This window comes from Microtus ochrogaster, chromosome 8, assembly GCF_000317375.1.
Source record: "Microtus ochrogaster isolate Prairie Vole_2 chromosome 8, MicOch1.0, whole genome shotgun sequence".
Lineage (NCBI taxonomy): Eukaryota > Metazoa > Chordata > Mammalia > Rodentia > Cricetidae > Microtus > Microtus ochrogaster.
In genome coordinates, this window is record NC_022015.1 from 42,134,035 (window position 1) to 42,150,051 (window position 16,017).

The 16,017-nt window shown below is 49.6% G+C and overlaps 2 protein-coding genes across 4 annotated transcripts in view; one reads left to right on the forward strand and one right to left on the reverse strand.

Moving 5' to 3' along the window:
- Positions 1-2,065: 2,065 nt before the first annotated feature.
- Positions 2,066-7,549, forward strand: C8H11orf95 (chromosome 8 C11orf95 homolog). Its single transcript, XM_026781576.1, has 4 exons — positions 2,066-2,578; positions 3,208-3,597; positions 3,874-4,434; positions 4,594-7,549. The coding sequence occupies exons 1-4, from the start codon at positions 2,290-2,292 to the stop codon at positions 5,055-5,057; spliced, it is 1,704 nt and encodes a 567-aa protein (XP_026637377.1). The 5' UTR covers positions 2,066-2,289; the 3' UTR covers positions 5,058-7,549.
- A 385-nt stretch (positions 7,550-7,934) lies between these two features.
- The window catches only part of Rtn3 (reticulon 3), a 62,098-nt gene continuing 54,015 nt past the window's right edge, over positions 7,935-16,017 (reverse strand). For all 3 annotated transcript variants that reach the window (XM_005351877.3, XM_026781575.1, XM_026781574.1), the window contains 5 exons: positions 13,915-14,053; positions 13,556-13,625; positions 12,081-12,127; positions 10,495-10,553; positions 7,935-9,893 (listed from right to left, as the gene is read on the reverse strand). In XM_005351877.3, coding sequence (XP_005351934.2) covers positions 9,848-9,893; positions 10,495-10,553; positions 12,081-12,127; positions 13,556-13,625; positions 13,915-14,053 — 361 coding nt within the window. In that variant the 3' untranslated portion in view covers positions 7,935-9,847. The remainder of the gene's footprint in view (positions 9,894-10,494; positions 10,554-12,080; positions 12,128-13,555; positions 13,626-13,914; positions 14,054-16,017) is intronic.

The following is a 16,017-nucleotide window of genomic DNA, read 5'->3' on the forward strand; positions in this document are numbered from 1 at the left end:
GCGGAGCCCGAGGAGGACGACGGCGGTAAGAGCTGGGCCCGACGGTCCGGGGCGGGGGCCCCGGCGTGGGGGAGGGGAGGGCTGCGGCTCCGGGCCCCTCTCGGCCGCCGAACAAAGCGGGGGACGAGCGCCGGGCGGTCGGGGGCGCCACCTGGCGGGCACAGAGCGCAGCTGCAAGGCCCGCGGGGCGCCCCCCGCCCGTGCCAGGGTCTGCCCGCCGGGCTGGGGCGGATCCCTGCTCCTTAAAGGGCCCCGCGGCACCCGCTTTTGGGGGGCACCAGCGACACGGGGGACGAGGGGCTGGAACTTGCGGCCCCCGCGCCTTCTCAGACTCCCAAGTGGTCTTTCTTTTCAAAGGCCGCCCAGCCCCCCGTCCCTCTCTGGGGCTTTCCCCAGAGTAACTCGGGATTCCGCTGATGTCGGGTTGTCGGGTACGCAGTCTCTCTCCTGTGTGGCCTTGCTGGAGACGGGAACTCTTCCCTTCACGGTTGCGCTAAGGGGGGGGGGGCGGGCGGGAGAGCACAGCCTAGGTCCTGGGGGTCCCTTCTGCCTTCCCCCACGTCGAGAAAGTCTTAAGTAAGGAGTGGGCTCGCTCACGAATGTGGATGCCCTCTCCTGCCCGTGCGCTGTGGCGTTTCAGAATTTATTTTGGCTCCGGTTTGTCAGCTGTATCAGGACCGGCCGGTCCTCGTTGACTCTTAAAGCCAACTGTTTTTTTTCTTTTCCTCCCTGCTGCAGGGTTTTATTGCCTTTATCAGCCAAGGTTCGGTCCTGACTGTTCCTTACTCTCTGAGCTCTCCTCCCCAAAAGCCCCCCATCCCCTTTTGTTTTTAAAAGAATCTCAGCTCCTCCTTTTTCTTTTCTATTTTTTTTTTCTTTCTGCTCTTAAAGGGCCAGTCTGCCTTCGACTTAGCAAGGCTCTCGCACTGGAAGGATGCTAGTTATCCAACCAGTGCGCTTGCAGACAAAGGCGCTTAGGCCCAGAGAGCGGACATGACCTACCAAAGGTCACTGAGCAAGTCACCGGTGAAACCAGATATTGAACCTAGTGTATTTTCTATAGCTCTACTTAAAAAACAATAGTAATAATGATCATAAAAAAAAAAAAAAACCAAACGCCACACAGACAGGAGCTCTCTCTGATCCTGTCTTTTGTTTGAGTCTGGAATTCTGTACTGAGAGAGTGACCAGAACTTGCTTGTCTAGTCTTTGTGGCCAGGAGAACATTTTCTAAATAAAAAATGATCAGCCAGCTCTGCAGGGAGGGTAAGGTAGGGAGGGCTCTGGATGTCTTTTCAACCAAGTGTAGGAACACTAGCAGGTTGGTGGGACCCAGAAGTGCCCACCTTCCTGATGGCTGGGCAGTAGCCAAGTCCCTGCCAGCCCAGATGAGATAAATGCATAGAAAGACTTAATGGGTTTGCTGGGTGGTGAGTGCTCCCCTGTTTGTACTGACTACTATGTTCAGTAGTCCCTCTGGTGGCCCTCCTACTTTGCCTTTTCAGGGCCATTGGGCCCCCTCAATTCTGGGGAAGCCTGCATCTGAGAAACTCCTTTCCTGGAAGTGTTGACAGCTTTGTCTTAGGTGTCCGTCCCTCCAGTAGGAGAGCTGACATTTCCCACCTATCCCTAAACTGGTATTTACAGGAGGGCATATTTGAGGTATTATTGGGCAAAGGGACCTTTGGGTGGGGCCCTCCTGGTGGGGCCTCAGGTGTGTGGGTCTGAGCACAGATCTGGGTGCAGACAGATACCTTTGTTCACCCTCCCACTGCTCTCTCCATTTCGGCTGTAACTGCCCAGCCTGCTGATCTCCTAGCTTTAATCCTCCCATACCTATGTAGAGTGGCACCCTTCCTGGCCTTCAGCGAGGAGCTTGCATCACACACATCCTTTTGTTCTCGATCCTCTTTGTAAGGGTGTTTTGACCCCCTCATCACCGCTCCCCTTTCATTGCTCTTGCCACCCCTTGCTTGCCCTAAACTCCCCTCCCCCACCTCCCTTTCTCATACTTCCAAATCAAAGCCTTGGGTCCTTTCCCTGGAAATTGGAGATTGAGAATGTGTCTCCCTTTTCCCTTCTTCAGGACAAGCTCTTCAGCTGGAAGGGGGTGCCTTGGGGTCCTGGGGGAGTACCCCCCTACCCTCCTCCAGGGCCAGGGGACCAGCATCTTCAGGCAGGAAATACTCAGATCATTGTGAGGCTCGGGCCTCGAGGCCTGGAAAGAGCCGCATCCCTGGCAGGGACCATCGGCGCTACTACCACGACCACTGGAGACTGGAGTACCTGATGGACTTCATACCCTCCCGGCACGGCATGGTGTGTATGGTGTGTGGCAGCTCCCTGGCCACCCTCAAGCTCAGCACCATCAAGAGGCACATCCGCCAGAAGCACCCCTACTCCCTACATTGGAGTACCCGGGAGAAGGAAGTCATCAGCAACAGCTGGGATGCCCACCTGGGGCTGGGGGCCTGTGGTGAGGCTGAGAGCCTAGGGGCCCAGGGGGCTGAGGAGGAGGAAGAAGATGAAGAGGAGGAGGAGGGGGCCAACCTTCAAGCTTGCCCACCCAAGGGCCCAGGTAATACAGAATATGGAGAGGCAGGGAATTGTAATAGGGCTGGGGGGGTGGGGGCTGGCAGGCAGCTTTTCTGTTCATTCATTCGTTCATTTTCTGCTGTATGCATTTATTCATTTATTCACTTGTTTGTTTGTTTATTTATTTATTTAGAGCAAGCCTCTCTCTGCTCCTTTGGGTAGATTCTGTTTACCGCCCTTACTGTTGAGTGTAGGGAGGGATAGTGGTGTGGGGGTAGATTCCAGCACCCTTGACAGTTCAGTAGAATGAGCAAGGAGAGTAGTGGGGTGGGAGGGGTATGTTGAGGAAAGGGCTGTGAGTTGGTGAGGGAAATGGGGGTGTAGTGTCAGAACAGTGAAGCCCAGGGAAGGGAGGCTGGGTGGAGGATTAGGGAGAAGGTGTTGATGAAGGGAATGGGTGTGGTGGCACATGCCTGAAATTTTAGTAGAGGGGGGCAGGATGATGGTGGCTGCATAGAGAGTTTGAGCCTAAAAAACAAGAGAGAAGATGAGAGAGGAGAGGAAAAGACAAGGAAAGGGACCTGAGAAAGAGGCTGTGTGTGGAGCACCTGGCTGTGGGGGGGGTCTCCCCGGGGGGCCAGAGTCTCAGTTGCTTCCCTCCAACCCTTTCAGGCAAAGCCCCAGCTGGTGGGGGCTGCCGGCGCCAGCGGCGAGGGACTCGAGGGGGCCCAGTGGCACCTCGGCGCCGGCGCCTGGCAGCCTCCCGAAGGGCTGGGGGCAGCAGGGGAGTGGGGGCCCGGCGCCTGGAGCGGAGGCTGAAGGAGTCCCTGCAGAACTGGTTCCGGGCCGAGTGTCTCATGGACTACGACCCACGGGGGAATCGGCTGGTGTGCATGGCCTGTGGCCGGGCACTGCCGAGCCTGCACTTGGACGACATCCGTGCTCACGTGCTGGAGGTGCACCCCAGCTCTCTAGGGCTCAGTGGCCCCCAGCGCAGTGCCCTGCTGCAGGCCTGGGGTGACCAGCCTGAGGCTCTGTCCGAGCTCAGCCAGTCCTCACCAGGTGCGAGGCTGTCCCAGGGCTGAGGTCCCTTTGATAGTAGGGCGGCAGCATGGGAGCTGAACACAAAATTGGGAGGCAGGGACGTTTGGTTGAGGGCTGCAGGCTTACTTTCCCGCCACATACAGACTTGCAACTCCCCACCCCTCTCTCTCTCTCTGGCTGGGGCCGGCTAGCTTGGGGCTGGGGTGAGGAGCAAGGATGGAACCCTCTTGTGTGGGTAAGGGCAACCCAGCCAGCAGTAGGCTGAGGCCTTCTCCTTCACCCCTTCCCCAACAGACGATGACCTCGTCCCCCAGGACCTGACCAGAAAGAGCCGGGACTCCGCCCCCGCTGCTGGAGCCCCCTCCTCTCAGGATCTCAGCCCCCCAGACGTAAAGGAAGAGGCTGGCTGGGTGCCTGAGAGGCCCGGGCCGGCAGAGCAGGAGGAGGAGGCCGAGGAGGGCGAGGGAGAGGGCCAGAGGGCAGGCGCATCGGTCCGGCCTCGGAGGGGCCGAGACCATCGCCGCCACTACCAGGAGCGCTGGCGGCTGGAGTACCTCATGGAGCTGGACGGTTGCCGGCGCGGCCTAGTGTGCATGGTGTGCGGGGGCGCGCTGGCCTCGCTCAAGATGAGCACCATCAAGCGACACATCCGCCAGCGCCACCCGGGCTCCACCAGCCTCAGCGGGCCAGTCAAGGCCCTCATCGCCCAGGAATGGAGCGAGAAGGCTGCACACCTGCTGGCCCTGGGGCTGCCCAGCCCGGAGTCCCCCAGCGACCCTGTCGCCCCCAGCACAGCCTCAGCCTCTGAGGAGGGGGGAGGGGCAGAGGAGGCGGAGCCAGAGGAGGAGTGGTGGGGTGAGCCTGTGGAGGGCCAGAGCAGCTGGCAAGGGAGAGCGGGCAGGGACAGAGGGCTCGGAGGGAAGGGTGGTGAGAGTGGAAGGCTGCAAGGAGAGACGGGAGGATGGGGCCTGATTCCTGCCCACCGCTCTAAGGCAGCTCTTTGTTCCTCTCCAGGCGACGCGCCGCTGTCCCCCGGGGCTCCATCGGAGCGGCCCGCCGAGGAAGAGGAGGATGAAGATGACGGTCAGGAGCCCGGGGGGCTAGCCTTCCCGCCGCTACCACTGCCCCCGCCGCCACCTCCCCCGCCCCCGCCGCCTCGCAGCCGGGAGCAGCGGCGCAACTACCAGCCGCGCTGGCGGGGCGAATACCTGATGGACTATGACGGCAGCCGGCGCGGCCTGGTGTGCATGGTGTGCGGGGGCGCGCTGGCCACGCTCAAGGTGAGCACAATCAAGCGACACATCCTGCAGGTGCATCCCTTCTCCATGGACTTCACCCCAGAGGAGCGCCAGACCATTCTGGAGGCTTACGAGGAGGCGGCACTACGCTGCTACGGCCACGAGGGCTTCGGGCCACCGGCCCCAGCGACGCGGGACGGCGGTGCGGACCTCAAGCCGGGCGCAGTTTGTCGCGCATAGCACTCGCTCTGCGCTGGCCTGGCCCTTGGGCAGAGAGACCCTGCAGTCTGGCGCTGGGTTCCCCCGCTGGCCGGGCTGGGTTGGGGTTGGGGAGGCCCTGCCGGTGCGCACTAGCCCGGGGATCCCGGCGCTCTTAGCGCGGGGGCCCGTGCTTCTCGAAAAGCCAAAGCGCCTCTCCAGCGTTCACAGCGAACGCTCCCGACCGCGCCCAAGGGCGCAGCGCTGCCAGGCCGGGGTAGGGGTACCCGCAGTCAGTATTAGGGCGCAGGGAAGTCAGGAAGGACGCGCTGGCCGCTCGCCCTGGCCGGGGTGTGTGTGTGGGGGTCGTTCTATGCGGCCTTGCACGACCGCAGGTGCGGCTCTCGGCTCCCAGGCGCTGTGTGGGATCCGAATTGGTATTCTTGGCCTCTCAGAGGCCCAGGCGGCGGACTGGGGCAAAGCAAGGGGCAGGATGTGGGTGGGCGGAACGATGGGGCCCAGTCAGCTGCGCCAGCTTCCCGGGCTGACCCAGGGGACAGCGCATCCCATCCTGGGCCGCTGCCATGCCTTTGGGACCTGGGTCATAAAGGGATTAGCACTTTTCTTTAGTCTGCCCTGCTCAGAGAGCTTCTGTTACCCACCCAGTGAAAGCGGCGGGCGCCAGCATCCTGAGAGCTCAGAACACTGGGGCGGTTAGTCTCTGTTACTGCCATCTCTGAACGTGATTTGTCTTAGGTGGGTGCAACACCAGTTCTCAGCTCCCAGGGATTGGGGCCCGGCCTTGGCCTCCGTTGCTCTTACTCATGGTGCCAGAAGGGCCCCTAATCTCCCAGGCAGGTCCGAGAGGGATGTGTAGATTCATTCTCCCGTGGAGAACAGGTGTTCCCGAGATCAGGCCCTTTTTTGCTCTTTGTATTTTATTTTGAAACTGTATTTAATGCTTTTTATATGAAAGGGGGGGGAACTGGCCCAATCACCCTTATGTGCAAATGTCTTATTTATTATGCGTGTATCAGAGATAAGCTGTGAGGTGGTGGAAGGAGGATAGAGATGGGCTTGTGGCGAGGAGATTGGAGGATACTAAATATCCCATGATCACCTGGCTTTGTTTCTAGGTACAGTGTCTGCTCTTCACAGAGGGAGGCCACTGCAGGCACTTTACCCTCCTTTTAAAGTCAGGGTGCGGTGGTCAGGAGATGACTTGGGAGGGGCCCTGGGTTCTGGGGCCAGTGCAGCCCCTGTGGTGAGAAAATAACAAGAAATCCCTTCTCTCACCTGCCAGAGCCAGAGCTCAAGGTTCAAGTGCCTCAGGCCCAGTTCCCTAGACTTACTGGTGGAGAGTTTGATTTTATACCATGGGTTTTATAGCATTTTTATATAATTCAAGATTGTCAGTGGGAAGGTATCCTGGAGATCACAAATTGATCCCTTTTAGAGAGAGGAGCAAAATTTCAAAACCCAGAAATTATTACTTAGCCAGCTAGGTAGAGGTCAAGAACTAGGGACTAAAATCTCAACTTCCAGTTCAGTGAGCTTTGCCCTATATTTCATTGCTTCCAATCTGGCAAGTTACAAGATTTCTTTACCCATTGGGCACTGTAGGCCCACAGCACTTGACTCCTGAGGGCAGCAAAGCATTGCACTTCTGGGAATGAGGATGAAGGCAGCTTTCTGCACTGCAGGCCTGTGAGGGTGTGTGAGTGGGGGTTGGGGACAGGACTCCAGGTGTGGCCTACCTCTCTAGGAGAATAAGGCTCAGTATCAGTGCTTGTTTTGAAGCCATCACGCATTCTGGAACTGGAACGGCTGCTGGTTCAGTTAAATTCCAGTTTTGACCAGCCAGGGTTTTGGAGACAGTATTAAAATCCTGAGAACAGAGATTATGGATTGTGCCAGGCTGGGCACTGACTCCCGCCCCCCTTTTCTAAATCCATGTTTTTAAACTGAGAGTACGCTCTCCGACCTCTATGCTATCTTTTAGAAACAGTAGGCAAAATTGGAGCTGCTGATTGTCATTGCCAGAGCTCACTGCTGAAGTGCAGGTTAGCCGGGGCAGAAGTTAAGAAATGGTTTTCCCCTTGAGAGGCAGTCTCAGACTAGCATCATTTTAGGCACTTGCCAGAGACAGATCCTGGGTCCACCTGATTACCCACAGTGCATTCTGACCCACGTTTCCCATACAGCTGCAGCCTAGGTGGTTGTCTGGCAAGTGCCTCTGCAGTGATTCTACCATGAGTGGACCTAGGGCCTCAGGTCAAGGGGTTGGTGGGTCTCCTTCTCTCGGGATTCTGATTGAACAGGTGAAATTCCTTCATTGTTTTGTTAATGGTATGCTTGCTATGATGGTCCATATGTAAATGTTACTCTGGATACATATTTATACGCCATGTTACTTAGTGACACTATTCAAGCATTTGTATGTGTATTTGTGAAGTTGTTCGCATCAGTCATTGAAGAAGTATTTCAGCCTAAGTTTTCCCGAGAGGTATGCCGAATAAAGTCTTAAAAGTCTAGAATGAGTCACAGCCAACTCAGTTTTGGGGCAGAGCAAGTCAGATGAGTTCTGATGTCAGACCAGATGTGCCATGACCAGCTCAGTTTCAGCTTTTGGCTGTGTGTGGCCTGTAGGCTGCTTCCTGTGGTAAGTGGAGACCCTTCCCATTCCCAGGGTGGTGAGGCTGAACCAGGCCCTTTCACTCAGGTCACTTCTAAGGTCACCTTTTATAGGGTCTCTACTCCATTTTAGAAACCAAATGTGGTGTAGCTTTGCTTAGTGCCGTGGGAATCCTTGCAATCTTGGCAGTTCTTTTAGAGAGTTCCTGGAATGAAGGTGAGATTAAGTGAAAGCCTTTTGCTCTCACTTCACCCAAACCATGTGAGAATAAAGTTGCAGACTGATGAGACAGTCACTGTGTTCTTTATTTATAATTAATACATCAATTTGCAGTTTTACAGGGACCAGAAGAGCTCCTTGAGGCTACTGTATTTTTATGTTGCACGCACAGACACGTACACAATTTCATTAGTAACTTTTTCATCTATAGATTTTTCTTAAAAAAAAAAAATTCCTGTGTGGCACAAAAATCTTCCAATTATTTTAACACAGCAGCAATAAAGAAAAGAGCCAGGTGTGGAGGCTTCCAGTGCAGAATGGGGTCCCTTTTTGGGAGACCCCAAAGACCATCAGTGCATTCACTTCCTGGGAGGGCAGAGGATGGTGATGGAGTGTTTCTCTACAATGGAAACCAAAAATTCAAAATGAACAAGGGCAAAGAAACTAAGAAAATGGAGTAAGGCATTCTACCTATCAAAGTCTCTAAGTCATTTCTGAAGAGGCTCCATTCCTATTGTTACAGTCACACAACTTGGTGACTACCGAAGACCACAGCCCTTGAAGTCCCAGCTCTTTCTCACAACACACAGGGCTGAGAACTGAAGCTGAAGGAACTTGTTGGATGCCTGTTTACAAGATGATTGGATTCCCATGAAGGGGAGATGCAAAGTCAAAAATCAAGATCTCCAGTCAATCATAAGTTATTCTGTTGTCTAGCAACATCTCCTGGTCCTGCCTGGCCGCCTACAACATAAAACTTCTCGAAAATATTCTCCAAATGAGCACCATGGGCCATGGTAGGAACTGTGTCAAAAATGTGTCTGAAATTGGAGATCACCTCAGAACAACATTCACTCACAAGCTACTCAAAGCTACATCACGAATCTGGGAATGTACCTCCCCCTCTAACCAACCGAGGCCTCTGGACTACAGACACATGACTAGTCCTCAGGCTAAACTAGCAAAGTACAAGTGGAAGCAGCAGTGGAGGAGAAAGCAGTAGGGAAGACACAGAAGGAAGGCTTTTCGTGGTCTTGTATCTCATTCCCCACAGACGAAGATAGGACTATAATAACTTGATGGCTGGGAGCCCACATGCAGATTATTTTTCTTAAATTTATAGCAGTGTACAGCAGTTACAGACATTTATTTCATAAGAAAAGTACAACCATATTTATTAAACTTGAGGTAAGGTGGGCAGGGGAAAAAGGGAGAAGCACATTCTGGAATGATTTCTCAAACCAACACTCACATTGGTATCCCAGATCAATGACTTGGACACTGCCCTCCCAGATGGCAGAGTCTTTCCTTCCCTAGGAAGAGCAGCAGCAGGAAGGTGACTGCTGCCCTCCTGCTGACTGCTCCACCCCACTCTGTTCCCTCTATTTCTCAGCCGGAATTCTGGGGAAAGGGAATTACCTCTATCACCTCTAAGTTACTCAGAGCTGACAGTTCTTTCATTTAAGGAAGAAGAAGAGCAGGAGTAGCTGCTTAGGTCTAAGGCAGGAAGGTGGGGCTGGAGGGCCGCACAAACCCAATGGAAGAAAACCCACTCCTGCCCTAGACTATTTATTCATAAGTTAATCATTATTTCCTAACTTAAAAAGAAGGGCAAAATTATAAATGGGAACTGCATTCAAGTCCTTGAAACTGGATAGAGGACCCTAGAGACATTTTTCTCTTCTTCCCCTTTCATAGTACAGGTAAAAGCTCCGCTACTGCTATGGTCTGATTAATTCTATTAATTTGATTCACTCTTTATTCTTTTGGGTTCTAAGAGATCAGTTCTTATTTCAGTCTAACACGTCTTGTGCTTGGTACTGAGGGTAAAGGGAGTGGAGGGAAAGAACACCAAATTAAAAAGAACAAACAACTTGGATTCAAGCTGATACTGAGCAAGTTCTTCATGGTACAAGTGATGATGTTATAGCTATTAAATGGCGTTTTAGTAACTGTTGTACTTCTGGCTTCTATGTGCTTATTCTGCCTTTTTTTTGGCGATTCCGGGAAGCTTTGCTTGGATCCTATTGAGGAAAGAAGAAGAAAACCGAAAATATTTGTTTTAAATATACATTTGTTCTAGATTTGTATTTCCTCTGGGATATCAGCTGTTCTCTGCTTGGAACAAGCTTGAGAAATACCACCATAGTGCCCCTCGAATTCATAGGGATCCTCCACCTGCTTCTGTCTCCCAAGTACTGGGATTACAGGTGTTTACCACAATGCCAGGATCTAAGCTTTACATTATTCATTTACTAGAAAAGACAGGAAAGAGTTTCCTTAACTTGGTATATGAGAATAAAATAGGGTTAAATAACAAAAAAAATATTGATTACTTCTTTCTTGAGAGTTAGTGGATAGGGATATTAAGTTCAAGTCTAGCCTAGTATATAGCAAGATCCTGTCTTTAACGCAAATAAACCACCCAACAAACCAAACTACTACAACAACAAAACCCAAGGATGCTTCTTAGCAAGAGGCTCAAATAAATGAAATTATATAAGGTTTTATTCAGGGTGAAAATTATTTAACTTTGACAGTAATATTTTATGTAAGAGACTAGAAACTGTAAGGGAGGTACAGTATACCTGGGAAATGGTGAACGTGGTTCCTAAGTGTACTTACTTTTCAACAATTGACTTGGTCTGATCCCGGGCAATCCCAACATAGTGATCAATCTGTGTCTTTAAGAGAAAAAGAAAGGAAGACTCAGCATTCAGCAGGGCTAAGAGTTTTCTTGGAGGCGCTCTCTCTCTCTTTTTTTGGTTTTTCGGGATAGGGTTTTGCTCTCCTTGAACTCGGCTCTGCAGGCTGACATCAAACTTAGAGATCCATCTGCCTCTGCCTACTCAGTGCTTGGATTAAAGGTGTGTGCCACCACAGCCTGGCTGCCTTTTTATTTTTATTATTACAATTTTTCATACAATATATTTTGGTAATATTCTCCCTTGTCCTAAAAAGCATTCTTCTTCTTTTTAGTGAAATCATTAAAACCCCCACTAGCCATTATTCAGAAAAATGAAAATGATGTCTAGTTTTTCTTTTTTTTTTTAAATATTTATTTATTTATTATGTATACAATGTTCTGTCTGTGTTCTGCTGGCCAGAAGAGGGCACCAGACCTCATTACAGATGGTTGTGAGCCACTATGTGGTTGCTAGGAATTGAACTCAGGACCTTTGGAAGAGCAGGCACTGCTCTTAACCTCTGAGCCATCTCTCCAGCCCCCTGATGTCTAGTTTTTCAAAGAAGTTTATAAATTTCCGTTTTCAGATTTCAATTTATGCAACACTTCAAAATAATCACTCATCATTTGCAGAAGTAGGACATATGTGGTGTTTCCTTTAGCAACACTGAAGTACACTTTCTGAGTATTAGAAACTATATATTTATCTATATTCTGTAGTTGTTATATATTATGGCTCCTGGCAAGATGAACTCATTTAATATTAAAAAGCTAAAAATCTTTTGTTTATGTGTGTGTGTGCGCATGTGTGTGGAGGAAATAATTGTTTCTCTTCAGTTGCTCTCTACTTTGTTATTAATTAACTAATTAATTAAAGGTTGGGTCTCACGTAGTCCAAGCTGGCCTACAAGTTATTATGTAGCCAAGAAGGACCCTGAACTCCTGATCTTCCTGACTCCACCTTCTACATGCTAGGGCTACAGGTGTGTGCCATACAATTTATGTGGTGCTAGGGCTCAAAACCCATGGCTTTGTGCGTATGAGGCACTTTACCAGCTAAGCTACAACCCCAGTCCTCTACTTAATTTTTTTCAGACAGTCAGTCTCTTACTGAACCCAGAGCTCACTGATTTGGTTAGAATGGCTGGCCAACAAGCCCCAGGGATCCTCTCCAAGACTAGGATTACAGATATACATTATAACAGCAGGCAATTTTATGTGGGTGCTTGAGATTTGAACCCAGGTAGGTCTTTATGCATCTTCTCCCTTCTCTCCCAAAAGGTCTTCTGATGGACAGCTAATCCACACAGCCCACAATGCAAATATCTGGACACACTAACATTTCCTTGAAAGTGGGGTTTGGTTTTGAGAAGCTCAACTTTTACTATACAGTGTCTCTTCACTTTCCTTTTTTGGAAAGGATCTGTCACCTCTGTGACACAGACATATATCTTAGGCCTCCAGTCTTGCTGAAGACATGATTCTCAATCTATTACTTTCCTTACATGAACTGACAAATGCCTACCTTATACTTCTCATAGACAACTGGAACGCTGAAAACAAGCAGCTCAGCTGTAAGACAGAATCAAAACAAGTGCAGTTGTGAGCGACTCCAACAGCACAGACATTTCTTCATGAAGTACAAACAAACAACCAAAAAGAGAAAAACAAGACTGTTCCCAATTGAGAACAGCCTCATGATCTCCTGAGAGCAGATCATGGTAGTGCAAAAGCCCCAACAGGTTGCTTTCTTTGTATGATAGACTCAACTTCTGAACTACAAGAGTGGTTCCGAAAAGCAAGGTCCCCACATTTAAACCAAATCTAAGCAACTAAGTAACCCTTTACTTACGGCTGCTTTAAAATTTTTTCTTCTTTCTTTCTTTCTTCCTTCCTTTCTTCCTTCCTTTCTTCCTTCCTTTCTTCCTTCCTTCCTTCCTTCCTTCCTTCCTTCCTTCCTTCCTTCCTTCCTTCCTTTCTTTTTGAGACTGAGACTGAGATTCTCTGTATCCTTGGCTGTTCTGGAACTCATTCTGTAGACCAGGCTGGCCTCAAACTCAAGAGATCCTTCTGCCTCTGCCTCCCCAGTGCTGGTATTAAAAGTGTGCGGCACCATTGCCCAGCTTACTTTAAAATTTCTTTGTCAGACCATTTAATAAACAAAATGCCAGGTTACTCCAATACCTAACATACATTCTATGTATGTATGTATACATAGGCTGGCCATGTGGAATAAGTGGTTATGCTGTGTGCATGCTCTTTAGGCAAGCACTCTACCCCTGGATTACATCTTTTTTTTTTTTAATTGAGGGTCTCATATGTCCTAAGTGGGCCTAGAATTCATGAAGCTTAATATGACACTGAATTCCAATCCTCCTGTTTCCATCTACCAAGTGCTGGGATTATAGATGTATACCATAATCCCAGCTTCCCCAGTCCTTTTTATTTTATTTATTTATTTATTTATTTGGTTTTTCGAGACAGGGTTTCTCTGTGGCTTTGGAGCCTGTCCTGGAACTAGCTCTGTAGACCAGGCTGGTGATTCGCCTGCCTCTGCCTCCCGAGTGCTGGGATTAAAGGCGTGCGCCACCATCGCCCGGCTTCCCCAGTCCTTTTTATAATTTTTATTTTGAGACAGGGTCTTATTAAGCTGCCCTTTTAGGTTTGCTCCTGCCTCAGCCTCTTCCATTTTTTATCTATATATCTATTTATTTATTTTCCCCAAGACAAGGTTTATCTACGCAGCCCTGGTTGTCCTGGAACTCCCTCTGTATACCAGGCTGGCCTTGAACTCACAGAGATCCACCAGTCAGTGTCTCTGTCTGTGTCCGGGTTCCCCCCCCCCCCAAGAGTTGGGATTAAAGGCGTGCAACACCACCTCCTGTCAGCTTCTTGAACAGTTGTGATTATAAACTGCACAATTTGGCCTGACACTTAACTTAGTTTTTATAGACTATGTCAAGAAATAAAGACATGGGTAGACTTTCCTTGTCACCTTACCAAGAATCAGAAGGGTGATTCCATTAAAAACAGCACCGACATAGGTCATCAGCCACATGAAGACAGCCAGCTGTGAAAGTCAATGTCAGGGTTAAGCAAGAATGGCGGTAACTCAGAGCCCCGGCTAACTAGGTCTGCGTCATGCAGTCTGTATGGCACAGGTGCCCCTACTTGCACTTTAGAGTCAGGAAACTGTCACTGTCTTGGGTGCTGAGCTGGTGACTACTGCTTTAACGCTGCTCTTTAGAGGGAGGTGACAGCTTTTTCTGTGACACCTACCTCCCTTTTTACAGGCTTTCTCTTGTCTGGTAAGACCCTCTATTTCCTGTTTTACCTCTGAATCACAGCCAGCAACTAACCTTCAAGGAGTCAACCAGGTCTTCGACCAGAAAGAGACGGATGACGAGTTTGAGGGCTCTGTTGACATGCACCATGGCAGCATTCATGTAGTTATGGAAGGCTTCTGAGGACAGGGTAATGTCCACATCCAGGTAGGTCCTTCCAAGGAAAAAGAAACAGTCACACGTATGACACGGAGGGGAAATTCTTCAACAACATAGTTGTCTTTTAATGGGAAACTGGCATTCTAGAAATTTGTAGGGGATACAGCTGCCCTTTAATGGATAAAAGCAAATATGCCAATTATCTATGAACTGTAGGGCTTTCATGTATAATGAAGAACTATACAGAGTGGATTGATCAAAATACACTCTGTGGGAATGTAGATCAGACAGCAGAAGACTTGCCTGACACGCATGAGATCCTCGGTTCAATCCCCAGCATTATAAAGCAAACAAGGTAAAACCTAAAATTCATTTGTATGTGTATGTGCATGTGGAGGTCAGAGAACAACCCTGGGTGTCGTTTCACTAGCGATGTCCACAATTTTGTTTTTTGTTTTTTGTTTTTTTTTCGAGACAGGGTTTCTCTGTGGCTTTGGAGCCTGTCCTGGCACTAGCTCTGTAGACCAGGCTGGTCTCGAACTCACAGAGATCCACCTGCCTCTGCCTCCCGAGTGCTGGGATTAAAGGCGTGCGCCACCATCGCCCGGCACGATGTCCACGATTTAAAAACAAAAACAACTTTTTTTTTTTTGAGATGGTGTTTCCCCCTTGCCTGGAATTCACTAAGTAGGCTAAATTAGCTGGCTAGTAAGCCCCAGGGTCCTGCCTGTCTCCTCTTCCCAAATATAAGTGAGTACCACTCTAGCTTTCCAAAATACACTATTTTTAATGTGTGTGTTTGTTGGTTTGAATGAAAATGGCCTCTATAGATAGGTTCATAGGGAGTGGCACTCTTAGGAGGTGTGGCCTTCTTGGAAGAAGTATGTCACTGGAGTTATGCTTTGAAGTTTCAGAAGCTCAAGCCAGGCCCAGTGGCTCACAGTCTTTCTTCCTGCTGCTAGCTGATCTAGATGCAGAATTCTCAGTTCTTTCTCCAGCACCACTGTCTGCATACATTCCACTATGCCATAATGAAAATGGACTAAACCTCAGAACTGTAAGCCAGCTCCAACAAAATGTTTTCCTTTATAAGAGTTGCCATGGTGATGGTGTCTCTTCACAGCAATAGGACTATCTGCACATGTACACCACAGTACGTGTGTAAAGGTCAGAGGACAGATTGTGGCAGTTGGTTCTCTCCTTCCACCATGTGGGTCCTGGAGACTGAACTCAGGTTGTCAAGCTTGGAGGCAAACACCTTTATCTGCTGAGCATCTTGCTGGCTAAGGCCCTGTCTTCACAAGTTCTAGAATACCTTGTTTTAAACAAGCACCACCAAAACAAAAACTAAAAGAAAAAAGAGAGCAGGGAATATAGCTCAGTGGTAGAACACTTTAACTAGCATGTGTAAGGTCCTGGACTCAATCCCTAATTTAGAAAAAAAAAGTGGTGGTGGGGGGGAGGAAAGGGCAGTGACCATGAATATGCTAGGGCTGGAAATTACACTACACACTTTGTTCTTAAAGAGTGAGATCGTTAAAAAAAAATAGGGGTGGAGTATGGGTAGGGAGAGGAACTCACTACATAGACCTGACTGCCTAGAATTTACTATAAAGATAAGGCTGGACTGAACTTAAAGTCATCTGCCTGCCTCTGCTTCTAAAATGCTGCGATTAAAGGTGTGTGCCACCCTGGTCTGAGCCGTAACCCTATACTTATAACCTGTTCATTCCTCCAGTAGCTGAGTGCCGAGTGCCTGTCAGCTTTGAAGATACCTTGAGGAGCTCAAACTCTTGGAAGAACAGAAGAATGGCAGGCATATGTTTTCTTTTCTGTTTATTAAGAAAGTACAAAAAGCTGGTCTGTGGTGGCACACACCTTTAAACCCAGCACTTGGGAGGCAGAGGCAGGTGAGTCTTCATGAGTTCAAGGCCAGTCTAGTCTACTTAATAAGTTCCAGAACTGTTATTCTTTTGGTCCCTGCCCTAGCCACGCCCACTCCTTTTAACTTCTGACCTC